This window comes from Nerophis lumbriciformis, linkage group LG14, assembly GCF_033978685.3.
Source record: "Nerophis lumbriciformis linkage group LG14, RoL_Nlum_v2.1, whole genome shotgun sequence".
In the NCBI taxonomy this organism is placed as follows: Eukaryota; Metazoa; Chordata; class Actinopteri; order Syngnathiformes; family Syngnathidae; genus Nerophis; species Nerophis lumbriciformis.
The window spans coordinates 39,628,688-39,656,321 of record NC_084561.2 but is presented as its reverse complement, the minus strand read 5'-3'; the positions used below and the strand labels follow the sequence as shown (position 1 = coordinate 39,656,321).

At 39.5% G+C, this 27,634-nt stretch overlaps 1 protein-coding gene across 1 annotated transcript in view; it reads left to right on the top strand.

Moving 5' to 3' along the window:
* Window positions 1-27,634, top strand: part of LOC133616365 (biotin-dependent 3-methylcrotonyl-coenzyme A carboxylase beta1 subunit) — a 41,699-nt gene that overhangs the window by 11,349 nt on the left and 2,716 nt on the right. The window contains exons 2-10 of the mRNA XM_061975535.2: window positions 876-1,040; window positions 1,109-1,305; window positions 4,526-4,704; window positions 4,783-4,863; window positions 7,399-7,577; window positions 10,448-10,664; window positions 10,770-10,861; window positions 16,254-16,410; window positions 20,274-20,396. Coding sequence (XP_061831519.1) covers window positions 876-1,040; window positions 1,109-1,305; window positions 4,526-4,704; window positions 4,783-4,863; window positions 7,399-7,577; window positions 10,448-10,664; window positions 10,770-10,861; window positions 16,254-16,410; window positions 20,274-20,396 — 1,390 coding nt within the window. The remainder of the gene's footprint in view (window positions 1-875; window positions 1,041-1,108; window positions 1,306-4,525; window positions 4,705-4,782; window positions 4,864-7,398; window positions 7,578-10,447; window positions 10,665-10,769; window positions 10,862-16,253; window positions 16,411-20,273; window positions 20,397-27,634) is intronic.

Below are 27,634 nucleotides of genomic sequence, written 5' to 3'. Positions count from 1 at the left end.
AGCGCACTGCGCGCGGAGTGACCCCTGTTACGCGCCCCCGGCAACAGGGGTGGCGGGCAGGTAAGCTGCGCGGGCGCAGCGCGCGGAGTGACCCCTGTTACGAGCCCCCGGCCACGGGGGTGGCGGGCAGGTAAGCTGCTTACCTGCTGCGCGTGACGCCGGCCGCGGCGAAGGCGGACGAGGCGGGGTGTCGGTGCGGTGGGCGCGGTGGTGACCCTGGACGTGCGTCGGGCCCTTCTCGCGGATCGCCTCAGCTACGGCTCCCGGTGGGGCCCTCTCGGGGGAAGGGGCCTCGGTCCCGGACCCCGACGAGGCGTCCCTTCTCCGCTCCGTAAAAGTGTCCATCTCTTTTCTTTTTTTTCTTCTGTTGTGGCATATGCAGCAGGTGCCTGCTCGTTTTTCGTATGTGGGTAACAACATTTAACTATGTATATATATTTCCGAATTGGTTTAACTGCCACCCGCCTGAATCTATTTAAAATCTAATTTTTTTTTATTTCAACCACCCGACCCGACCCGACCCGCGGATAAAATCTAATTTTTTTTTATTTCATCCGCCCGATCCGCGGATAATCCGCGGACTCCGCGGATAATCCGCGGACTCCGCGGTTGTGCCCGCAAACCGCGCATCTCTAGTACCTACACTCTGTCCTCCTCCTGTCTAGGCCTGCTGTGTGTGTGTGTGTGTGTGTGTGTGTGTGTGTGTGTGTGTGTGTGTGTGTGTGTGTGTGTGTGGTACACAGAACATCAATTTCCACACTTCTATATTTCTTTTGACCACGACTGTATGTTGGTGTATTTGCAGTTTTTGGTTCAAGAATGGAAACATTCCATTTTTTGTTAAATTAAAATTAAAATTTGCTTTGCATTAACAGAATGGCAGAGCAACATCAGCGGTGTTTTTTCCGACATATGAGCTGTACATCCAATAGGAGGAGGGCGATGCGCAGCTCCTTCCCAGTATTACACCTCCCACTGCAGGCCATCCACCAGCATGTTTATGAGGCCAACCTTCGAAACAGCACCGCCTGCCACAACAAGTGAGGCACTTCTGTATTAGACCTACAATAGCTCTACTTCATTCTTTGTGTTTTAAAAATCATTTCAGGTATACGGAGTTGAGGAAGAAGTTGACTAAAGGAGGTGGAGACAACGCTATTGCCAGACACACACAGAGGAACAAGAAGTTGTTGGTTAGGGACCGATTGAGTCTACTGTTGGATGATGAAGACTTCCTAGAGCTGTCACCCTTCGCGGGTCTGGGTCTTCCATATGGGGATATTCCATCAGCTGGCTGCCTGACAGGTCAGAAACCACCAAGAGGAGTATTTGGTACAGTGACGTGCGGTGAGGTTGATGACTGGTGAGGCACTGACTTCATCACAGTCAGATTTACAAACATATGAACCCTAAAGAGTATCTTATTCACCATTTGATTGGCAGCAGTTAACGGGTTATGTTTAAAAGCTCATACCAGCATTCTTCCCTGCTTGACACTCAGCATCAAGGCTTGGAATTGGGGGTTAAATCACCAACAATTATTCCCCGGCGCGGCGCCGCTGCTGCCCACTGCTCCCCTCACATCCCAGGGGGTGATCAAGGGGATGGGTCAAATGCAGAGGACACATTTCACCACACCTAGTGTGTGTGACAATCATTGCTACTTTAACTCATTGGCGTTGTTAGGCCTATTTTAGGGGGGCTCAAGCCCCCCTAAAATATTCTTAAGCCCCCGTAAATAATTTGTTTTTGTTTTTTTTGTGGGTTTTTTTACAAATAAATGCCGACATATTCATTATAAAGTGGCCCGAATATGAGTTTAAATAAATAATCATATAACCTGTTATTATTCACTCAGTTTCCCCTCACTTCGTAGCGTAAGGTAGAGAGCCCCTTTCGTGCGTCGGTATCCAATCCATTCCACTTGTTCATATAGAAAATGCCCACATCACTCAAATTCCAGCCCGCATTTTCTCTGCGACCTTGCTTGCGGTCCTGCAGGTGTACGAAGCACATTATCTTCCTTTACAATGAGTGGAAGCTGCACAAAACCTTGTGTGTGCAATTGTAAATCATTTATTTTTTAAGTTTTGTGTTTCTTGTAGAATCTATATAAAGTAATATACATAAGCCTATTGTTAAAATAATGAAAAAAACATCATTAAATATATTTGTTTTATTGTATTGTTACATTAATAGCTGTTTTATTATTATAGGATGGCTTGTTAAACATTTAATAGGATTTTCAGAGGGAGGAAAAACCAAGACATTTAATATAAAATGTAAAATGAATAGATACATAAAAAGAAAAAGAAAATATATGGTTAAAAGCCATCGTCCCGGGGAGCATTTCATTTCGTCCCGTGCATTTAAAAAAAATAATAATAATAACAATGAATAATTTCTAAGTCTTTGTTAGCCGTTTGTGAAGTTTTGTGCTCGTGCGTAACATTCGCTGGCATCCTGTGCATCTCCTGGGGGCAAAGCCCCCCCTGTCCTTAAAAGCTAGTGACGCCCCTGCTTTAACTTAACTTTAACTTTACACATACAAACTGTAGCACACAAAAAAGCACATTTAATTAAAAAAAAACGTTATTATGGTCTTACCTTTACTTATAAGTGCGGGAACAGTGGTGTTCGTGTTGGAGGAGTTGTGAATGAATGAAATATGAAATCCGTGCTGCAGTCTGCAGGTGTACCTAATGTTGTGTCCTTGCAGTCGTTCACGGCTCCTCCGGCGCGAGCATTGTTGTTTTTGCACTTTTTGGCTTCTTGTTAAGTGACTTTTTTTGGGTGGATTCGGTCTTGCACGTGGAGGGTTTGGGTGTGGGCTTTGGTTGGTGTGGCGCTCTCGTCGGGGGGTGCAGTCTGCGGCGAAGGTGTCTTAACCAGCACCAGGAGGCGTGGTTACGCGAGCCTCAGCCAGTGCGTCTTCGCAGCAGTTTTATGATCGCTCAGCACAAGAAATACGTTACACACATACAGTTGTTGACAAAATACACTGTACATTATATACCTCAGCTAACTAAACTATGGAAATGTATAATATAATTCATATAGCAATACGGTCTCACTGCACAGCAGGCCAGCAGTTAGCCGAGTCCGTCCATGTTGAGGCACTGAGTGACGTGCCTCGACTGGCTGCTGTTCACCGCACCGTCTCTTCTCAGTATTTGAACGGCAAATGTGAAAATTCAGCGATTTTGAATAAAAATAATCTAAAACTGGTGAAGTTAAATGGAAAATAACTTTATAGTATAATCACTGGATACTAGAGATGCGCGGATAGGCAATTATTTCATCCGCAACCGCATCAGAAAGTCGTCAACCATCCGCAATCCACCCGATCTAACATTTGATCAGAACCGCATCCGCCCGCCATCCGCCCGCACCCGCCCGTTGTTATATATCTAATATAGACGATGCAAGGCATTAGTGAGGTTATAAAGCTTTTGCCTGTTAAAGAAAGGAGACTGATCCAATGCAGCACAGACATTCGCGTGCCACGCTGTCACGACCCAGACGCACACCAGTGCGCAATCATATGGGAGCCGCGCTGAGCGCACCTCCAAGCGCGTCTCGCTGCCGGCGACGGCCGTGTATATGGGCCCGACGCTCCAGCGCCATCCATTTTCAGGGCTAGTTGATTCGGCAGGTGGGTTGTTACACACTCCTTAGCGGGTTCCGACTTCCATGGCCACCGTCCTAGCTGCTGTCTATATCAACCAGGGTGAGCCCCACCCCTTTCGTGAGCGCACTGCGCGCGGAGTGACCCCTGTTACGCGCCCCCGGCAACAGGGGTGGCGGGCAGGTAAGCTGCGCGGGCGGAGCGCGCGGAGTGACCCCTGTTACGAGCCCCCGGCCACGGGGGTGGCGGGCAGGTAAGCTGCTTACCTGCTGCGCGTGACGCCGGCCGCGGCGAAGGCGGACAAGGCGGGGTGTCGGTGCGGTGGGCGCGGTGGTGACCCTGGACGTGCGTCGGACCCTTCTCGCGGATCGCCTCAGCTACGGCTCCCGGTGGGGCCCTCTCGGGGGAAGGGGCCTCGGTCCCGGACCCCGGCGAGGCGTCCCTTCTCCGCTCCGTAAAAGTGTCCATCTCTTTTTTTTTTTTTCTTCTGTTGTGGCATATGCATCAGGTGCCTGCTCGTTTTTCGTATGTGGGTAACAACATTTAACTATGTATATATATTTCCGAATTGGTTTAACTGCCACCCGCCTGAATCTATTTAAAATCAAATTGTTTTTTATTTCAACCACCCGACCCGACCCGACCCGCGGATAAAATCTAATTTTTTTTTATTTCATCCGCCCGATCCGCGCATAATCCGCGGACTCCGCGGTTGTGCCCGCAAACCGCGCATCTCTACTGGATACATATAACAATTTAATTATTTTTTTTTCTTTTTACATTTTTTTTCTTTGGCTCCGCCTCACCTGCCTCTAGTGACCGCACGTCACTGATTTGGTACTAGTAGAAAGTGTCACATTGCAACAATACGACACGTATGCATGTTTGACTGTGCAGGTGTTGGCAAGATTAATGGCCTCTGGTGCGTCTTCATCGCCAATGATGCCACAATTAAAGGGGGCACAGCTTATCCCATCACAGTCAAGAAGCAACTGCGAGCACAAGAGGTGGCCATTCAGAATCGTTTACCCTGTGTCTACCTCGTCGACTCCGGAGGAGCTTTTCTACCTCTGCAGGTTGATACTCTCAAAGCTATTGTGGACATTTTGAAAGACAAGACAGTTTATTGTTGATTTCTTACAAAACATTCACAGTCGGAGATCTTTCCCGATAAGAACCAGGGAGGCAGGACGTTTTATAATGAAGCCATCATGTCCGCAATGAAGATCCCACAGGTAAGGACTGACTAAATATACATTAAGCCGCATGTGTGTATGTATATGTGTGTAATGGTCAATTATAGAGATGTCCGATAATATCGTACTACCGATATTATCGGACGATAAATGCTTTAAAATGTAATATCGGAAATTATCGGTATCAGTTTCAAAAATCAAAATTTATGACATTTTAAAACGCCGCTGTACGGAGTGGTACACGGACGTAGGAAGAAGTACAGAGCAGTTGCGTCTCCCAGTCATACTTGCCAAGCCTCCCGATTTTCCCGGGAGACTCCCGAATTTCAGTGCCCCTGCCGAAAATCTCCCGGGGCAACCATTCTCCCGAATTTCTCCCGATTTCCACCCAGACAACAATCACATAATATCTACGGCTTTTCACACACAAGTGAATGCAATGCATGCTTGGTCAACAGCCATACATGGTCACACTGAGGGTGGCCGTATAAACAACTTTAACACTGTTACAAATATGCGCCACACTGTGAACCCACACCAAACAAGAATGACAAACACATTTCGGGAGAACATCCGCACCGTAACACAACACAAACACAACAGAGCAAATACCCAGAACCCCTTGCAGCACTCGTGACTCCGATATCAACTGATACTGATATATACAGTCGTGGAATTAACACATTATTATACCTAATTTTGTTGTGATACCCCGCTGGATGCATTAAACAATGTAACAACGTTTTCCCAAAATAAATCAACTCAAGTTATGGGAAAAAAATGCCAACATGGCACTGCCATATTTATTATTGAAGTCACAAAGTGCATTATTTTTTTTAACATGCCTCAAAACAGCAGCTTGGAATTTGGGACATGCTCTCCCTGAGAGAGCATGAGGAGGTTGAGGTGGGCAGGGTTGAGGTGGTGGGGCGTAGGGGGTGTATATTGTAGCGTCCTGGAAGAGTTTAGTGCTGCAAGGGGTTCTGGGTATTTGTCCTGTTGTGTTTATGTTGTGTTACGGTGCGGATGTTCTCCCGAAATGTGTTTGTCATTCTTGTTTGGTGTGGGTTCACAGTGTGGCGCATATTTGTAACAGTGTTAAAGTTGTTTATACGGCCACCCTCAGTGGGACCTGTATGGCTATTGACCAAGTATGCTTTACATTCACTTGTGTGTGTGAAAAGCCGTAGATATTATGTGATTGGGCCGGCACGCAAAGGCAGTGCCTTTAAAGCTTATTGGCGCTCTGTACTTCTCCCTACGTCCGTGTACACAGTGGTGTTTTAAAAAGTCATAAATTTAACTTTTTGAAGCCGATACCGATAATTTTGAAACAGACACCGATCATTTCTGATATTACATTTTAAAGCATTTTTCGGCCGATAATATCGGCAGTCCGATATTATCGGACATCCCTAATACAGTCGCTATCAGAAGTTTACTTACACTTGTAAAAATTATTATAATGTCATGGCTGTCTTGAGTTTCCAGTAATTCCCAGTAACACCTCCCCTACCGTCAAGCATGGTGGTGGTAGTATTATGCTCTGGGCCTGTTTTGTTGCCAATGGAACTGGTGCTTTAACTAAAGGCTTAGTGACCACATGCGTGGACAGCACCTTTTAGCTCTTATTTCCAAAATTGTGTACACTACTGAATTGGGGTCGTATGGCCGCTTATGTGGACACTTATACTGCCATCTGGTGGTGTCAGAAGAGTATAACATACAATGGAATTTGGAAAAAAAAGTTTAAAAAGAATTAACATGTCACTAAACATGAAGTACACGTTTGTTACTTATGGACTAAGTACATCATATCAAAAGAGGATTCTTAGTTTTTATTCTAAATAGGGTCCAATAATCCCAAATAGCAAAGAGAAATTAAAAAAGCATGTAAACAAACAGCTTGGGCCTTAAGAGGTTAAATGAGACAATGAAAAAGGAGGATTACCTCCACATTCTTCAGGACAACCTAAAATCATCAGCCCGGAGGTCGGGTCTTGGGCGCAGTTGGGTGTTCCAACAGGACAATGACGCCAAACACACGTCAAAAGTGGTAAAGGAATGGCTAAATCAGGCTAGAATGAAGGTTTTAGAATGGCCTTCTCAAAGTCCTGACTTAAACGTGTGGACAATGCTGAAGAAACAAGTCCATGTTAGAAAACCAACAAATTTTGCTGAACTGCACCAATTTTGTCAAGAGGAGTGGTCAAAAATCCAAGCAGAAGCTTGTGGATGGCTACCAAAAGCGCCTAATTGCAGGTAAACTTGCCAAGGGACATGTAAGCAAATATTAACATTGCTGTATATACTTTTGACCCATTTTCAGTAGACCCATAATAAATTCATAAAAGAACCAAACTTCATGAATGTTTTTTGTGACCAACAAGTATGTGCTCCAATCACTCTATCACAAAAAAATAAGAGTTGTAGAAATTATTAGAAACTCAAGCCAGCCATGACATTATGTTCTTTACAATTGTATGTCAACTTTTGATCGTGACTATACACAAACATTTGTCATTGACCAATGGTGCAGTAGGTCCTCGAAGTTAATCGCCCTCATGATTAAAGGTGTCGGTGGTGTGCGGTTCGTGCACAGCGGGTGGCGCTTACATCCCCACCATGGCAGAAGAGGCAGTGATGGTGCACCGAATAGGGACCATGTTCTTGGGTGGACCTCCTCTAGTCAAAGCTGCCACGGGAGAGGAAGTCACACCAGAGGACCTTGGAGGAGCTAGGCTTCATGCCGAGTAGGTTGGCTAATCAACACAATCAAGGCAATATAATCAGTGTTGGGTTAGTTACTGAAAACCAGTAACTAGTTACAGTTACTAGTTACATTATTTCAAAAGTAACTCAGTTACTAACTCAGTTGCTTTCCCCAAAAAGTAATGCGTTACTGTGAAAAGTAACCATATGAGTTGGGAAATTGTGTTAGATGTAAATATAAACGGAATACAATGATTTGCAAATCCTTTTCAACCCATATTCAGTTGAATATGCTACAAAGACAACATATTTGATGTTCAAACTCATAAACTTTATTTTTTTTTTGCAAATAATAATTAACTTAGAATGTCATGGCTGCAACATGTGCCAAAGTAGTTGGGAAAGGGCATGTTCACCACTGTGTTACATGGCTTTTCCTTTTAACAACACTCAGTAAAGGTTTGGGAACTGAGGAGACACATTTTTAAGCTTCTAAGGTGGAATTCTTTCCCATTCTTGCTTGATGTACAGCTTAAGTTGTTCAACAGTCCGGGTGTCTCCGTTGTGCTATTTTAGGCTTCATAATGCGCCACACATTTTCAATGGGAGACAGGTCTGGACTACAGGCAGGCCAGTCTAGTACCCGCACTCTTTTACTATGAAGCCACGTTGATGTAACACGTGGCTTGGCATTGTCTTGCTGAAATAAGCAGGGGCGTCCATGGTAACGTTGCTTGGATGGCAACATATGTTGCTCCAAAACCTGTATGTACCTTTCAGCATTAATGGCGCCTTCACAGATGTGTAAGTTACCCATGTCTTGGGCACTAATACACCCCCATACCATCACAGATGCTGGCTTTTGAACTTTGCGCTCTAACAATCCGGATGGTTCTTTTCCTCTGTGGTCCGGAGGTCACAACATCCACAGTTTCCAAAAACAATTTGATATGTGGACTCGTCAGACCACAGAACACTTTTCCACTTTGTATCAGTCCATCTTAGACGAGTTCAGGCCCAGCGAAGCAGACGGCGTTTCTGGGTGTTGTTGATAAACGGTTTTCGCCTTGCATAGGAGAGTTTTAAATTGCACTTAGAGATGTAGCGACCAACTGTAATTACTGACAGTGGGTTTCTGAAGTGTTCCTGAGCCCATGTGGTGATATCCTTTACACACTGATGTCGCTTGTTGATGCAGTACAGCCTGAGGGATCGAAGGTCACGGGCTTAGCTGCTTACGTGCAGTGATTTCTCCAGATTCTCTGAACCCTTTGATGATATTACGGACCGTAGATGGTGAAATCCCTAAATTCCTTGCAATAGCTGGTTGAGAAAGGTTTTTCTTAAACTGTTCAACAATTTGCCCACGCATTTGTTGACGAAGTGGTGACCCTCGCCCCATCCTTGTTTGTGAATGACTGAGCATTTCATGGAATTTATTTTTATACCCAATCATGGCACCCACCTGTTCCCAATTTGCCCGTTCACCTGTGGGATGTTCCAAATAAGTGTTTGATGAGCATTCCTCAACTTTATCAGTATTTATTGCCACCTTTCCCAACTTCTTTGTCACGTGTTGCTGGCATCAAATTCTAAGTTAATGATTATTTGCAAAAAAAAAAAATGTTTATCAGTTTGAACATCAAATTTGTCTTTGTAGCATATTCAACTGAATTTGGGTTGAAAAGGATTTGCAAATCATTGTATTCCGTTTATATTTACATCTAACACAATATCCCAACTCATATGGAAACGGGGTTTGTATATATATATATATATATATATATATATATATATATATATATATATTTTTTTTTTTTTTTTTTTTATTTAAAAAAAAAAAATGTAAGGCCCCCTTTAATGCCCTTTTAGTCTTCATTTCAGCACTGTTATTGCGCTGCAGAATAATACAATCTGTTGATCAACTATACATGCATTTGCATCACTGAACTCTGCTAAGCAATGTGGTCTACATACAACACACAAAGACAAAGATATGTTTCAACGGGCCAATTTGTTTCAGGCCAGAACAAATTGACAAAACTATTTTAAATAGCTGCAACATAACATACATAAGTAACAAACAGCATAATAACAACATAGCTGTAAACCAAGGAAGGCACACACTACATACACAAAGCCTAACCAGGTGTTTTTTTCTCTCAAGGAATACTGAAATAAAATCATGTCTGAAGCCCAGAACACTCGACACATTTCCCCAGTTTTAGTTTAGAGATAAAGAAAGATTGGCCTGGCCCACTAGCATCCCTCTTTATGTTTGTGAACTTTATAGTCAAATACATTTAGAGTGATGTGATAATCAAACACTCGAGAAGTCTAGAATGAAAGAGTATATAAGAGAATTGACAGAGTGTGTGTACCTGCAGTGCCTCGTTAAAATCCAGCCGCTGTTGCTTAGGAGGTGAAGTGTGTCTCTCTTTACTAGCTTCGTTGAAGCATGTTGCATTTGTAGCTTTTTCAGCAGATTTGAATTGCAAGGATAGGATCTTTGATCCAAGACAGAACTTACATTTAACTAAAATGTTCTTTTCTTTGTGATCGACAAAAGAAAAGTAGTGAGAATATCTCCATGTTAAGAAACTCGGCTTCGGGCTTCGCCATGATGTCTTGTTAGTAAACACAGACACGCCCCCTCCCACACACACACAGAGCGCGCCTCTTCCTTGTCGCCTCTTCCGCAGCGCTCCAATAAAACACACTCAGATCTTCTCAGTTTCTAACCGATAATACATACAAAAATAACGCAGTAACGCATCATGTAGTAACGGTAGCTGAGTTACTGAATATTAAAAAATAACGAGTAACGCGTTAGTCCCAACACTGAATATAATACATAATGATAACTAACATCTTTACACAATTATAAATATATTGTACCAATCTGATTTAGGGTGAGTGGATGCGTGGACCATTTTGCCTGGGAAGAAAAAGAGGCTTTTGAGTACACCCGGAACATCATATCTACACTTAACTTCACACTCCCCGAGGAGGAGGACGATGAAGAGAAGACGAAGAGGAAAAAAGAAGAGGAGAAACCACTCTATAGTTCAGAGGAGCTTCTGGGTCTTGCCCCCAGAAGTTACAACCACAGTCTGGATGTTAAAATGGTACGTAATGCACACTCATTTATCTCATAAACAAAACATATATTTGATATTTGCCCACATAAATGTTACCAGGATGAAATTGTGATTGTTGTGTCCATATATTAGGTTATTAGTCGGCTGACAGACGGCAGTCGCTTCCAGGAGTTTAAAGCCTGCTTTGGAACCACACTCATCACAGGGTTCGCAAAGATACATGGGTATAAAAACAGCACTCAGACACACACTTGCAAACACACATTAACTTATAACAACAGTCATTTACTCCTAAGAAGTAACTGTTTAAACTTTGTGCAATCCGAGGGCCCAAAACGGGAATTACATGATACGATGGTTTAGTTTGAAGGTTAGCGATCTGAAATTTTGCCAGGGAGTTATTACAAGTTGTGTTTTTTTAAATATAAAATTGCATAGTGTTTAAGTGCAACATTGTTAAAATGCATCTGATATTCCGATATTGTCCAACTCTTAATTACCGATACCGATATCAACCGATACCGATATATACAGTCGTGGAATTAACACATTATTATGCCTAATTTTGTTGTGATGCCCCGCTGGATGCATTAAACAATGTAACAAGGTTTTCCAAAATAAATCAACTCAAGTTATGGAAAAAAATGCCAACATGGCACTGCCATATTCATACCTGCCAACTACTCCGGTTTTCCCGTAATTCGTACGGTTTTCATCAACCTATTCCGGGTTACGGTTGCAGTGATAAAAAATACGGTTTTTCATTAATTAAAAAAAAAAAAAGGGTGAAAACTACGCGAATTGCACCTTGTGCAGACAAGATTTTTCGATCGGACACGGAGGAATTAGCGATGTAAAAGACCACGTTGGGACAAAAAAAACACAAGTCTAATGCCGTTGCTAGCGATACAAGTGGAAAACTTTCAACGTTTTTCGTCGCCCAAACAGATTCTTTGGATGTGATAAATGCCGAAGTTTTATTTACGGAGGCAATAATTGAGCATGGACTTCCAATCGCACTGGCTGATCACATGGGACAGTTAAATGTTTGTAATGCAACCTTTAAAAATCATTACGCGGTGATCGCGGTCCAAAAAATAAACTTTTCTTGCATGATAATGTCCAGAAAAACTCGCTTTATATTACTATAGAGTCCTTTTAACGAATGAGTTTGATGGTTTATCACAAACCTTAAATGAAAGAAGTCCTTTGTTCTCCTGCACCATGCATGCGCTTTGGCCTTGCTTCGTGTTTGGTGCGCAATCCTGTCGGCTGTATTTCACAGCAGTCTTTGACAACTTGAAGTGGCATACAACATTTAAAACAAAGGGGTTATAGGAACAATCACTTTCAGTGTTTTATGCCACTTCAAGTAAACTTATAAAGTTACCATATCATTTTTGCAGTATGATCAATCTGATAGAATAAATTTGGATTTTAGCCACAAAAAGGTAATGACACCAATGTTATCTATTGGAATTGTTTAGTACTGTTATACTGTTAAAAGTGTTTATACTATTTATGCTTTCAAGTCCAAGTTGAAGAAATCTTGTTAAATGTTGACAGCATAACTACCAAAATACAGAAGTATGTCCTTAATATTTTTGCAGTGCTATTTCTGTTGAAAAGTTACAATGATTACATTAGAGATGTGATGTGCCACTTTTCAAGTGTCTGATGGCTTAAATTAATTATCATTAATTTTTCATATTTTGAATTCTTTTGAAAGGCTTACAAAAAAACTACATTTGAATTGTAATTCCATGCTATTGACAGGACTATTAATTTTAATGAAGTTAGCTTACCATGTTTACAGTATGATAATTGTGATAGAAATGTGAATTTTAGGCACAGAATATTTTTTACAATTGAACAAGGCAGTCGATTATACAAGCTTGGACAGAAAGTTAATAATGACACCAATTTTTTTTTTTATGGAATTGTTTAGTACTGTTTTACCATTTGTTTACTGTAAAAAGTGTTTATACTGTTTGTACTTTCAATTAACAAATTTAAGTCTTGTGAAAGGTTGACAGGATAACTGGCATTAACTGTCAAAATAATTTCAAACTATTGAAGTTAGCTTACAGAATAAACATGTCAATCAACCCATATGATTTTTGCTATAATATTTTTGTTTTGAAAAGTCACTGTGACTGATAGAAAAGTGATGGTTTTAGCAACATTTTAACCTGTCTGAATGCTAATAATCATTTTGCGTCGGGGGGCGAAGCCCTGAACCCTCCACCAGGACTTTGTCCTGGACCTACCGGGGCCTGCGGCCCTTGGACCCTGGCTACTAGGTTTTTCTGATTTCAAAAGTTGGCAGGTATGCATATTTATTATTGAAGTCACAAAGTGCATTATTTTGCTGTCAATCACGCGCACAAACTTAAATTATACAATAACATATGTATGTCATCCCTATTTAAACAAAAATAAATTAAATAAATAATAATAATAAATTACCTGCAACTTATTGGCCAAGGCAAATAGCTGGTCTTTTTTTCCCCTGGTTTTTAGTACCGGTATTCCCTTTTTTAGTTTGTCGCGTACCACGTTTGCTGCTGCTTTTTTTTTTTTTTTCTTCTGTTGTGTTGTGTTGTGGTGTGCTGCAGTGCCTGATGAATAATTGCCTGTTTTAAAGAGTGCTGCTCGTTTTTCGTATGTGGGTAACAACATTTAACTATGTATATATATTTCCGAATTGGTTCAACCGCCACCCGCCCGAATCTATTTAAAATCTATTTTTTTCGTCATGTCACCCGCCCGACCCGCGGATTATCCGCGGACTCTGCGGTTGTGTCCGCAAACCGCGCATCTCTAATGTGCATATATGTACAGTATACAGTAAATGTGCATATATGTGACATATACTTGAGTGAGTTCTATAAACGCAATCAATTTATTCCGTCTTTTTCATTCTATCTCCGTAAAATTAATCTTTTTTTTCCTACCTGTACTTGTCAACTGTATCAAAATCAATGTTGTCATGAATTACCCAACCTCAAATATTCCACTCTGTACGTTATTTTTAGAACTGTTTCGTATTTTGCATTTTCCCATGTAAAAAAAAAAAAAAAATGCCATAAAACGTAAAACAAAATGTTCGAAACCTGATGTCATTAGATTGATCTGGAGTTGTAAAAATATTTCAAGCGTTGAAAGTAAACAAATAATTTGATGCTCACTTTTATGAGCATGTCACTGCTGTGACAGTTTTACTCATACTTGCCAACCTTGAGACCTCCAATTTCGGGAGGTGGGGGGTGGGTGCGGGGGGCGTGGTTGGGGCGGGGGCGTGGTTAAGAGGGAAGGAGTATATTTACAGCTAGAATTCACCAAGTCAAGTATTTCATATATATATATATATATATATATATATATATATATATATATATATCCCCGCGACCCCGAAGGGAATAAGCGGTAGTAAATGGATGGATGGATATATATATATATATATATATATATATATATATATATATATATATATATATATATATATATATATATATATATATATATATATACACACACACACACACACACACACACACACACACAGGTAAAAACCAGTAAATTAGAATATTTTGAAAAACTTGATTTATTTCAGTAATTGCATCCAAAAGGTATAACTTGTACATTATATTTATTCATTGCACACAGACTGATGCATTCAAATGTTTATTTCATTTAATTTTGATGATTTGAAGTGGCAACAAATGAAAATCCAAAATTCTGTGTGTCACAAAATTAGAATATTACTTAAGGCTAATACAAAAAAGGGATTTTTAGAAATGTTGGCCAACTGAAAAGTATGAAAATGAAAAATATGAGCATGTACAATACTCAATACTTGGTTGGAGCTCCTTTTGCCTCAATTACTGCGTTAATGCGGCGTGGCATGGAGTCGATGAGTTTCTGGCACTGCTCAGGTGTTATGAGAGCCCAGGTTGCTCTGATAGTGGCCTTCAACTCTTCTGCGTTTTTGGGTCTGGCATTCTGCATCTTCTTTTTCACAATACCCCACAGATTTTCTATGGGGCTAAGGTCAGGGGAGTTGGCGGGCCAATTTAGAACAGAAATACCATGGTCTCTAAACCAGGCACGGGTAGATTTTGCGCTGTGTGCAGGCGCCAAGTCCTGTTGGAACTTGAAATCTCCATCTCCATAGAGCAGGTCAGCAGCAGGAAGCATGAAGTGCTCTAAAACTTGCTGGTAGACGGCTGCATTGACCCTGGATCTCAGGAAACAGAGTGGACCGACACCAGCAGATGACATGGCACCCCAAACCATCACCCAACCATGCAAATTTTGCATTTCCTTTGGAAATCGAGGTCCCAGAGTCTGGAGGAAGACAGGAGAGGCACAGGATCCACGTTGCCTGAAGTCTAGTGTAAAGTTTCCACCATCAGTGATGGTTTGGGGTGCCATGTCATCTGCTGGTGTCGGTCCACTCTGTTTCCTGAGATCCAGGGTCAACGCAGCCGTCTACCAGCAAGTTTTAGAGCACTTCATGCTTCCTGCTGCTGACCTGCTCTATGGAGATGGAGATTTCAAGTTCCAACAGGACTTGGCGCCTGCACACAGCGCAAAATCTACCCGTGCCTGGTTTACGGACCATGGTATTTCTGTTCTAAATTGGCCCGCCAACTCCCCTGACCTTAGCCCCATAGAAAATCTGTGGGGTATTGTGAAAAGGAAGATGCAGAATGCCAGACCCAAAAACGCAGAAGAGTTGAAGGCCACTATCAGAGCAACCTGGGCTCTCATAACACCTGAGCAGTGCCAGAAACTCATCGACTCCATGCCACGCCGCATTAACGCAGTAATTGAGGCAAAAGGAGCTCCAACCGAGTATTGAGTATTGTACATGCTCATATTTTTCATTTTCATACTTTTCAGTTGGCCAACATTTCTAAAAATCCCTTTTTTGTATTAGCCTTAAGTAATATTCTAATTTTGTGACACACGGAATTTTGGATTTTCATTTGTTGCCACTTCAAATCATCAAAATTAAATGAAATAAACATTTGAATGCATCAGTCTGTGTGCAATGAATAAATATAATGTACAAGTTACACCTTTTGAATGCAATTACTGAAATAAATCAAGTTTTTCAAAATATTCTAATTTACTGGCTTTTACCTGTATATATGTGTATATGAATGTGTATATGTATATGTATGTATACAGTATATGTGCATATATGTGTATGTATGTGATATATACTTGTGAGTTCTATAAACGCAACCATTTTATTCCTTCTTTCTTTCATTCTATCTCCGTAGGCACCGTAAAAATAATCTTTTTTTTCCTACCTGTACTTGTCAACTGTATCAAAATCAATGTCATGAATTACCCAACCTCAAATTATTCCACTCTGCAAATTATTTTCAGAATTGTTTCGTATTTTGCATTTCCCCATTATTAAAAAAAGGCCATAAAACAAAATATTCGACACCTGATGTCAATAGATCGATCTGAAGTTGTAAAAATATTTCAAGTGTTGAAAGTAAAAAAATAATTTAATGCTCACTTTTATGTGACATAGTTTTACTTGATGATGAAAACTGTTCTTAAGAGTTAACGTGTTACTTTCTGTGCTTTCAGTCACCTTGTAGGAATAGTCGCCAACAATGGACAGCTGTCATATAAATCTGCACTGAAAGGAAGCCACTTTGTCCAGCTGTGTGACCAGAGAGACGTCCCACTCCTCTTCCTCCAGAACACTGCACCATCAGCAGCACTAACCCTCTCCTCAACGCAGGTACACACACTCCCACTGCTGCTTGTGTAAAGTACATGGCAGTGCTGGAAGGTATGCAGACACCAGGTAGTTAACGTGAAGGTACTGTATCCGTTTAGTAAGGGTGTAACGGTACGTGTATTTGTATTGAACCGTTTCGGTACGGGGGTTTCGGTTCGGTTCGGAGGTGTACCGAACGAGTTTCCACACGGACATATTAATCTCCTGTTTGGGAACACTTTGGCTGGGTGATACAACAATGGAGGACGGAGGTTTGCCGACATTGTTCAGAAGCTGCTTCTGACAACACGTTTGAAGCGTCACCACCGCATTCAAGCAGCCTCTCCTCGGCGAGTCAGGCAGGTGTTATGAGAGTAGTGTATGTGTGTGTGTGGCCCTTTAATATGTGACAGCATGTGAGGTGAGTGACGTCACTGAGTGTGTGGGCGAGCGAGGTGAGGGAGCGGTAGCGTGAGTGCGGGGAGTGGCTAGTGTTTTTTGTTGGATTTACTGTGTGCAAGACCTCAATAAGGACACGTTTTGCAACTAATCGCCGGACTCCTCATTTACCCTGGAGTCCGGAGCTGTGGAGACCCACTGCCGGGTAGCGTGAAGGGTGTTGCCTCCAAAAATACATCAGCCCTGGAGGAGTGTCTCCCCTGTGCTCCTCGACTACGGTCTGGGAGCCGGAAGCAGGAAAGATGCAACACAGGGCTAAAGCAGTAACAAATGTTTTTATAGCAGCAGATTTAAGTCCATATTGCATTAAAAACTCGATTTTGACCCACTTCTATGGTGGAAGAACAATGAGCCCACATATCCTCTTACTGCCAAGTTAGCCAGCTGAGTTGACTTGAAACTGTTTAATGTTGCACTTTTTATATGTAAAAGAAAAGTTTTGTCATTTTATTTAATCTGAGCAACAACATGAGTTAAGTTAAGTTAAAGTTAAAGGCAGTTTAATGTTGATTAACGTGAAACCCGACTTAAACAAGTTGCAAAACTTATTGGGGTGTTACCATTTAGTGGTCAATTGTACGGAATATGTACTGTACTGTGCAATCTACTAATAAAAGTCTCAATCAATCAATCAAAAAAAGCACTTTATATGTAGAAAGGTTTTGTCAAGAACCCATTCTGAGTCTTATCTTATTTAGTTTTTATTTTATATATGTTGACCACATTAACCCTGGCAATGGACCCTGTGTGTATATGTATGTTATGCCATTGTTTACAAATTTGGTAAATAAATAACCCAAAAATGTATATTTTGTTGTTTTCTTACTGTACCGAAAATGAACCGAACTGTGACCTCTAAACCGAGGTACGTACTGAACCAAAATTTTTGTATACCGTTACACCCCTACCGTTTAGTGCTTCATTCGAGCCAGTGTCGCATTGTAATATGCGCTCTGAGCAGTCTACCACACTGGTACCTCGGTTTTTGTGTGGCTCTATTTTCTTGTTCCGTCGCGGTTATTATACAGCCAATTAATGCGCATAACATTGTATCATTCCATGGAATCAAGTGCCCAATTAAGAATCCCACATGTCGGTGATTCAGTCTCTTGTGTTTTTTCTTTTATCAACAACTGATGGCGTCAGTGTTTAGGGGTCCCTAAGCAACCGCGTAGTTTATAATATAGCTGTGTTTTAGCCAAGGCACATGTCTTGCATGACAAAAATACCAACAAGTCAGCCATGACCTATTCTGATGTATGACTGTCAATCAATCAATCAATGTTTACTTATATAGCCCTAAATCACAAGTGTCTCAAAGGGCTGCACAAGCCACGACGACATCCTCGGTTCAGATCCCACATCAAAGAAAAACTCAACCCAGTGGGATAACAATGAGAAACCTTGGAGAGGACCGCAGATGTGGGGACCCCCCCCCCCCAGGGTAGACCGGTGCAATGGACGTCGAGTGGGTCTAGCATAATAGTGTGAGAGTCCAGTCCATAGTGGATCTAACATAATAGTGAGAGTCCAGTCCATAGTGGATCTAACATAATAGTGAGAGTCCAGTCCATAGTGGATCTAACATAATAGTGAAAGTCCAGTCCATAGTGGATCTAACATAATAGTGAAAGTCCAGTCCATAGTGGATCTAACATAATAGTGAGAGTCCAGTCCATAGTGGATCTAACATAATAGTGAGAGTCCAGTCCATAGTGGATCTAACATAATAGTGAGAGTCCAGTCCATAGTGGATCTAACATAATAGTGAGAGTCCAGTCCATAGTGGATCTAACATAATAGTGAGAGTCCAGTCCATAGTGGATCTAACATAATAGCGAGAGTCCAGTCCATAGTGGATCTAACATAATAGCGAGAGTCCAGTCCATAGTGGATCTAACATAATAGCGAGAGTCCAGTCCATAGTGGATCTAACATAATAGTGTGAGAGTCCAGTCCATAGTGGATCTAACATAATAGTGATAGTCCAGTCCATAGTGGATCTAACATAATAGCGAGAGTCCAGTCCATAGTGGATCTAACATAATAGTGAGAGTCCAGTCCATAGTGGATCTAACATAATAGCGAGAGTCCAGTCCATAGTGGATCTAACATAATAGTGTGAGAGTCCAGTCCATAGTGGATCTAACATAATAGTGATAGTCCAGTCCATAGTGGATCTAACATAATAGCGAGAGTCCAGTCCATAGTGGATCTAACATAATAGTGTGAGAGTCCAGTCCATAGTGAATCTAACATAATAGTGTGAGAGTCCAGTCCATAGTGGGGCCAGCAGGAAACCATTCCGAGCGGAGACGGGTCAGCAGTGCAGAGATGTCCCCAACCGATGCACAGGCGAGCGGTCCACCCCGGGTCCCGACTCTGGACAGCCAGCATTTCATCCATGGCCGTGACCCGTGCCCCCCTTTCCACAAGGGAGAGGGGGGCAGAAAAGAAAAGAAACGGCAGATCAACTGGTCTAAAAAGAATCAGAATCAGAAATACTTTATTAATCCATCCATCCATCCATCCATTTTCTACCGCTTATTCCCTTTGGGGTCGCGGGGGGCGCTGGAGCCTATCTCAGCTACAATCGAGCGGAAGGCGGGGTACACCCTGGACAAGTCGCCACCTCATCGCAGGGCCAACACAGATAGACAGACAACATTCACACTCACATTCACACACTAGGGCCAATTTAGTGTTGCCAATCAACCTATCCCCAGGTGCATGTCTTTGGAGGTACCCGGAGGGAACCCACGCAGTCACGGGGAGAACATGCAAACTCCACACAGAAAGATCCCGAGCCCGGGATTGAACCCAAGACTACTCAGGACCTTCGTATTGTGAGGCAGACGCACTAACCCCTCTTCCACCGTGCTGCCCCTTTATTAATCCCTGACGGGAAATTACAAGGGGTCTATTTAAAGGCTAGAGTATACAAATGAGTTTTAAGATGGGACTTAAATGCTTCTACTGAGGTCGCATCTCTAACTGTTACCGGGAGGGCATTCCATAGTACTGGAGCCTGAATAGAAAACGCTCTATAGCCCGCAGACTTTTTTTGGGTTCTGGGAATCACTAATAAGCTGGAGTTCTTTGAACGCAGATTTCTTGCCGGGACATATGGTACAATGCAATCAGCAAGATAGGATGGAGCTAGACCGTGTAGTATTTTATACGTAAGTCGTAAAACCTTAAAGTCACATCTTTTGAAGTTGTTGCATCTTGCAAGTGTTTTTTATCATCTTTGAAAAACTAAAAACAAAAAAGAGATGTGTTTTCTTGTCTATCACAAATATTATGAACGATTGGCAAAGTTCCACAAAAAAGTGCAGTTCCCCTTTAAGGGAAGGTTCACTGTCCCGGACTTTGAAAACCTGTTCATATGATTATATCTCCAGATTCTCCTTTCTGTCTTTTAGGCGGAAATGAACAGCAATTGCCTGAAGGCTCAGGGTTCAATGATGTCCGCAGTGGCTTGCGCCTCAGTGCCCAAAATCACCGTGGTGATAGGAGGTTGTCACGGCGCTGACAGCTATGCAATGGTAAGGTAAATCACTCCTGCAGTGTTTTATTGGAGCTGTACTTTTTATTTGTCCTGCTAGTCTTTAGTATGACTGCACAATAAGTTGAACTGCCAAACGTCCCATCCATCAAGTGCATGTTTGAGGAACTACATTAAGTGTAGTGGTTAACGCAGCTGTGTTTGACGAGCTATCAATCCAGGGTGTAGTCCATCTTTTGTTCACGGTCAGCAGGGATATGTTCCAGCTGCACCGTGACAGGACAACTCCTGCACAAAGTGGATTGGGGAATTAATTTTGTTCAACCCTTAGGTTTGGGGGTCAAATCCGGCCTGTAATGACACCATACCGGCCCCCCGAGTTTAGTTTGAATCTTGGGAGACAAACATTTTTGCAGCAAATTCCTGAAAATACCAGTGTTCCTGTTGTATAGAGGAGCTTAGACCACTGTAAACACAGACAGATGCTTGCACCGACATTTTAACCTTGCTAGTAGTGATGGGTTGATGAGGCATCATGAAGCGTTTCGACACATTGCAAAACTGTATTGATACTGTGTCGATACTGTGTCACTAAATAGACATCTGCTGGACATTAAAAATCCCTACAGGCAACCTATGGACCGACTCAACTGACACTGATTTTATGCCCTGGTACAGGGGTCACCAACCTTTTTGAAACCAAAAACTACTTCTTGGGTACTGATTAATGCGAAGGGCTACCAGTTTGATACACACTTAAATAAATAAATATATTGTCATTTGTAAGTTACACGTAAGTGTGATTTAAACAAGAATAGCTAAATAAATACATTTATATATATATATATATATATATAAAAAAAAATGGGTATTTCTGTCTGTCATTCCGTCGTACATTTTTTTTCCCTTTTACGGAAGGTTTTTTGTAGAGAATAAATGATGAAAAAAACACTTAATTGAACGGTTTAAAAGAGGAGAAAACAAGAAAAAATTTCAAATAAAATTTTGAATCAGTTTATCTTCAATTTCGACTCTTTAAAATTCAAAATTCAACCGACAAAAAGAAGAGGAAAAACTAGCTTATTTGAATCTTTTTGAAAAAATTTAAAAAATAATTTATGGAACATCATTAGTAATTTTTCCTGATTAAGATACATTTTAGAATTTTGATGACATGTTTTAAATTGGTTAAAATCCAATCTGCACTTTGTTAGAATATTTAACAAATTGGACCAAGCTATATTTCTAACAAAGACAAATCAGTATTTATTCTAGATTTTCCAGAACAATTTTTTTTTAAAGAAATTCAAAATACTTTGAAATAAGATTTAATTTTGATTCTACAGATTTTCTAGATTTGCCAGAATATTTTTTTTGAATTTTAATCATAGTAAGTTTGAAGAAATATTTCACAAATATTCTTTGTCGAAAAAACAGAAGCTAAAATATTTATTATTCTTTACAATAAAAAATAAATACATTTACTTGAACATTGATTTAAATTGTCAGGAAAGAAGAGGAAGAAATTTAAAAGGTAAAAAGGTATATTTGTTTAAAAATCCTAAAATCATTTTTAAGGTTGTATTTTTTCTCTAAAATTGTATTTCTAAAAGTAATAAGAAGCAAAGTAAAAAAATAAATGAATTTATTTAAACAAGTGAAGACCCATCCATCCATCCATTTTCTACCGCTTATTCCAAGTGAAGACCAAGTCTTTAAAATATTTTCTTGGATTTTCAAATTCTATTTGAGTTTTGTCTCTTTTAGAATTAAAAATGTCGAGCAAAGCGAGACCAGCTTGCTGGTAAATAAATAAAATTTTAAAAATAGAGGCAGCTCACTGGTAAGTGCTGCTCTTTGAGCTATTTTTAGAACAGGCCAGCGGGCGACTGATCTGGTCCTTACGGGCTACCTGGTGACCGCGGGCACCGCGTTGGTGACCCCTGCCCTAGTATATACAATAATATAAACCAAGTCATTGTATTTCATTTAGGATTATTTCATATCTTCATTTAAATAAAAATATATTTTTATCTTTTTTAGATACAGTCAATAAATAATGTGAACATGCATCATAACATGGAAATCTAAGAGAACGTGTTGTGGATGATTGTGGACTGGGAATTTTTTTAATTTTATTTTTTACACATTTTTATTAAAAAAAAAAAAAAAGTTTTTCCGACGTATTACATTTTAGACGATTGCTCTTCTTAGTTATTATTTCTCCGGCTGTAGGAAAGACACGCTCACAGGGCACAGAGGAGGCGTCAGTGCGACACAGTTCGCGTATCGGTCACGTGACCAAAACAGCTCATGATCGGTCACGTGACTTTCTAAAAGCGGTACGCACACCGACACAGGGTTTTGCTCTATGAGCTCGACGCATGCGCCGATGCATCGGTGTTGCCGGACCCATCACTACTTGCTAGCAAACAAAGAACTCAGCGGTCCAACTTTGTGATTTACGATCAAAAGTTTACATACACTTGTAAAGAACATAATGTCATGGCTGTCTTGAGTTTCCAATCATTTCTACAACTCTTATTCTTTTTTTTTTTCTTTTTTTTTTAATTAAATCAACATACAAAAACACACGATACACTTTCAACTAGTGCAGGGGTCGGCAACCCGCGGCTCTATCTTTAGCGCCGCCCTAGTGGCTCTCTGGAGCTTTTTCAAAAATGTATGAAAAATGGAAAAAGATGAGGGGGAAAAAATATATTTCTTGTTTTAATATGGTTTCTGTAGGAGGACAAACCTGACACAAACCTCCCTAATTGTTATAAAGCACACTGTTTGTATTAAACATGCTTCACTGATTCGAGTATTTGGCGAGCGCCGTTTTGTCCTACTAATTTTGGCGGTCCTTGAACTCACCGTAGTTTGTTTACATGTATAACTTTCTCCGACTTTCTAGGACGTGTTTTATGCCACTTCTTTTTCCGTCTCATTTTGTCCACCAAACTTTTAAGGTTGTGCATGAATGCACAAAAGGTGAGTTTTGTTGATGTTATTGACTTGTGTGGAGTGCTAATCAGACATATTTGGTCACTGCATGATTGCAAGCTTATCGATGCTAACATGCTATTTAGGCTAGCTATATGTACATATTTAGGGATGTCCGATAATGGCTTTTTGCCGATATCCGATATTGTCCAACTCTTAATTACCGATATCAACCGATACCGATATATACAGTCGTGGAATTAACACATTATTATGTCTAATTTGGACAACCAGGTATGGTGAAGATAAAATAAAATAAGATAAATAAATGAAGAACATTTTCTTGAATAAAAAAGAAAGTAAAACAATACAAAAACAGTTACATAGCAACTAGTAATTAATGAAAATGAGTAAAATTAAGTGTTAAAGGTTAGTACTATTAGTGGAGCAGCAGCACGCACAATCATGTGTGCTTACGGACTGTATCCCTTGCAGACTGTATTGATATATATTGATATATAATGTAGGAACCACAATATTAATAACAGAAAGAAAAAAAACCTTTGTGTGAATGAGTGTAAATGGGGGAGGGAGTTATTTTGAGTTGGGGCACTAATTGTAAGTGTATCTTGTGTTTTTTATGTTGATTTAATAAAAAAATTAAAAAAACGATACAGATTATAAAAAAAACGATACCGATAATTTTTGATATTACATTTTAAAGCATTTATCGGCCGATATTATCGGACATCTCTATACATATTGCATCATTATGCCTCATTTGTAGCTATATTTGAGGTAATTTAGTTTCCTTTAAGTCCTCTTAATTCAGTTTATATCTCATGACACACTATCTGTATGTAATATGGCTTTTAATTTTTTGCGGCTCCAGACAGATTTGTTTTTGTATTTTTGGTCCAATATGGCTCCTTCAACATTTTGGGTTGCCTACCCCTGAACTAGTGCATCAACCCAAAAAAAAAAAAAAAACCCTCCCTCCCCCATTCACACCCATACACACACACTCACACAAAAGGGGTTGTTTCTTTCTGCTACCAATATTCTGGTTCCCACAACATGGACAACACTTCTGCAAGGGACACAGTCCCTGAAGCACACTTGATTGTTTGTGCTGCTGGTCCACTAACATTTTCATTTAATTACTATTTTTTTTTTTTTTTAATGTAATTATTTTTATATTGTTTTACTTTCTTTTTTTATCCAAGAAAATATTTATGTATCTTACCTAAAAAAAATAAAATAAAAAAAAAAGGACCTTATCTTCACCAGACCAGGTTGTAAATGAAATTAGATTTGTTTAAAGGGTTTTTAAAACCAGGTCCAGTCCAGATAATGTCCAAGTAGGGATCAGCAACACACACCTTCATTCATGTACACTTAGAAAATAAATAAATTTAAAAATAAAATAAAATTTGGGAACACAACAAATTGCATATAATATATAAACAAAATTAAATTTTCCAAAAAAAAAATTAAAAAAAAAAAAAATGTATGTACAGTCCAGATAATGTTCAAGACGGGATCAGCAACACACACCTTCATTCATGTACACTTAAAAAAAAAAAAAAATTTATTAAAAAAATAAATAAAATTTGGGAACACAACAAATTGCATATAATATATAAACAAAATTAAATTTTCCAAAAAAAAATTAAAGAAAATGTATGTACAGTCCAGATAATGTCCAAGTCGGGATCAGCAACACACACCTTCATTCATGTACACTTAAAAAATAAATACATTAAAAAAAAAAAAAAAATTTGGGAACACAACAAATTGCATATAATATATAAACAAAATTAAATTTTCCAAAAAAAAAAAAAAAAAAATGTATGTACAGTCCAGATAATGTCCAAGTCGGGATCAGCAACACACACCTTCATTCATGTACACTTAAAAAATAAAAATTAAAAAATAAAAATTGGGGAACACAACAAATTGCATATAATATATAAACAAAATTAAATTTTCAAAAAACCAAAAAACAAAAATGTATGTACAGTCCAGATAATGTCCAAGTCGGGATCAGCAACACACACCTTCATTCATGTACACTTAAAAAATAAATAAATAAAAAAAAAAATTAAAAAAAAATTGGGAACACAACAAATTGCATATAATATATAAACAAAATAAAATTTTCCAAAAAAAAAATAAAAAAAATGTATGTACAGTCCAGAATATGTTCAGGTCACTCAAAATTAGGGAACACAACAACAGATAGCATATAATCTATAAACATAATTACACTTTCAACATAAGCCCTTGAGGACTTCCCATCTTTTGTTATGTTTTTTGGCATCATTATCAACCATGTAACTTTCTAAAGTTAAAAAATACTGAATAAATGTTTTAAAAAAATTATCTGTTTTTGGCCTTAAAAATAAACCTTTTACCGAGTACTATAATTAAATTGATTAGATCATGATTGTCAATGAACTCTCCCAAAATAACAGAAACCACATCAAGTTTCATAAACAAACCAATCCTTAAACACATTTTTTCAACTTCCACCCAAAACGAAGACACAATATGACAATACCAAAACAAATGCATGGTGGATTCAGGCTCCTGACAAAAAAAATCGGCAGTCATCTGACTCTGTCATATTCCATAATTTTAACATTTTCCCCGTGGGTAAGAAGTTATAAATAATTTTAATTTGAAAATAACGATTTTGCACATCAATAGTAGTTTTATAGATTAGTTTGAATATGGCATCCCACGGCAACGGGCAGTCAAAAAAGTCCTCCCATTTTCCATATGTGTTATATGGGACAGCCTTCAAATATTTCTTTATTAAATAACTCTTATTTTTTTGTGATAGAGTGATTGGAGCACATACTTGTTGGTCACAAAAAACATTCATGAAGTTTGCTTCTTTTATGAATTTATTATGGGTCTACTGAAAACGGGTCAAAAGTATACATACAGCAATGTTAATATTTGCTTACATGTCCCTTGGCAAGTTTCACTGCAATAAGGCGCTTTTGGTAGCCTTCCACAAGCTTCTGCTTGAATTTTTGACCACTCCTCTTGACAAAATTGGTGCAGTTCAGCTAAATATGTTGGTTTTCTGACATGGACTTGTTTCTTCAGCATTGTCCACATGTTTAATTCAGGACTTTAGGAAGGCCATTCTAAAACCTTAATTCTAGCCTGATTTAGCCATTCCTTTATCACTTTTACGTGTGTTTGGGGTCATTGTCCTGTTGGAACACCCAACATCCAAGACCCAACCTCCGGGCTGATGATTTTAGGATGTCCTGAAGAATTTGGAGGTAATCCTCCTTTTTCATTGTCCCATTTACTCTCTGTAAAGCCCCAGTTCCATTGGCAGCAAAACAGGCCCAGAGCATAATACTACCACCACCATGCTTGACTGTAGGGCTGGTGTTCCTGGGATTAAACACCTCACCTTTTCTCCTCCAAACATATTGCTGGGTATTGTGGCCAAACAGCTACATTTTTGTTTCATCTGACCACAGAACTTTCCTCCATAAAGGTCTTATCTTTGTCCATGTGATGTCAGACATGTAAAACTAAATTGTCTACAAAGAGGATAAAAGTAAAGAATATTAAATGAGCTCAAATATACCTACAAATGAGGCATAATGATGCAATATGTACATACAGCTAGCCCATACTTGCCAACCCTCCCAAATTTTCCGGGAGACTCCCGAAATTCAGCGCCTCTCCCGAAAACCTCCCGGGACAAATATTCTCCTGAAAATCTCCCGATTTTCAGCCGGAGCTGGAGGCCACGCCCCCTCCAGCTCCATGCGGACCTGAGTGAGGACAGCCTTTTTTCATGACGGGAGGACAACAGGGTGACAAGAACTAAATCATCCAGACAAGAGATAAATTGTAGTATTATGTTTATTTAACCTAAAAATAAATATATTTATTAATTAAAAAAATAAAAAATAAATTTTTACTATATTTTGCTAAAAACATCAAAATTAATTGTATTTTTATTTGTATTTTTTCGTGACTCCTTATTACATCCAGCCATAGAATTATACATTAAAATAAACATATTTTAAATAATTGATTTTAAATTATCATAATAATTCATTTAAAATGACCATATTTAATTATTAAAATAATTGCTTGTTTATCAACAACTTTAGCATTTTATTCATTACATTTTGAAACTCTCAGAAGCCAAGTTATGTTATATTCCTTAATATTTATTTATGCAAGTTTGAGGTATCAATTATCTAAACACAGTTTGTTTGCATATTTTCAGGATGTAGATATCTATCTATATATATATATATATATATATATATATATGTATGAAATACT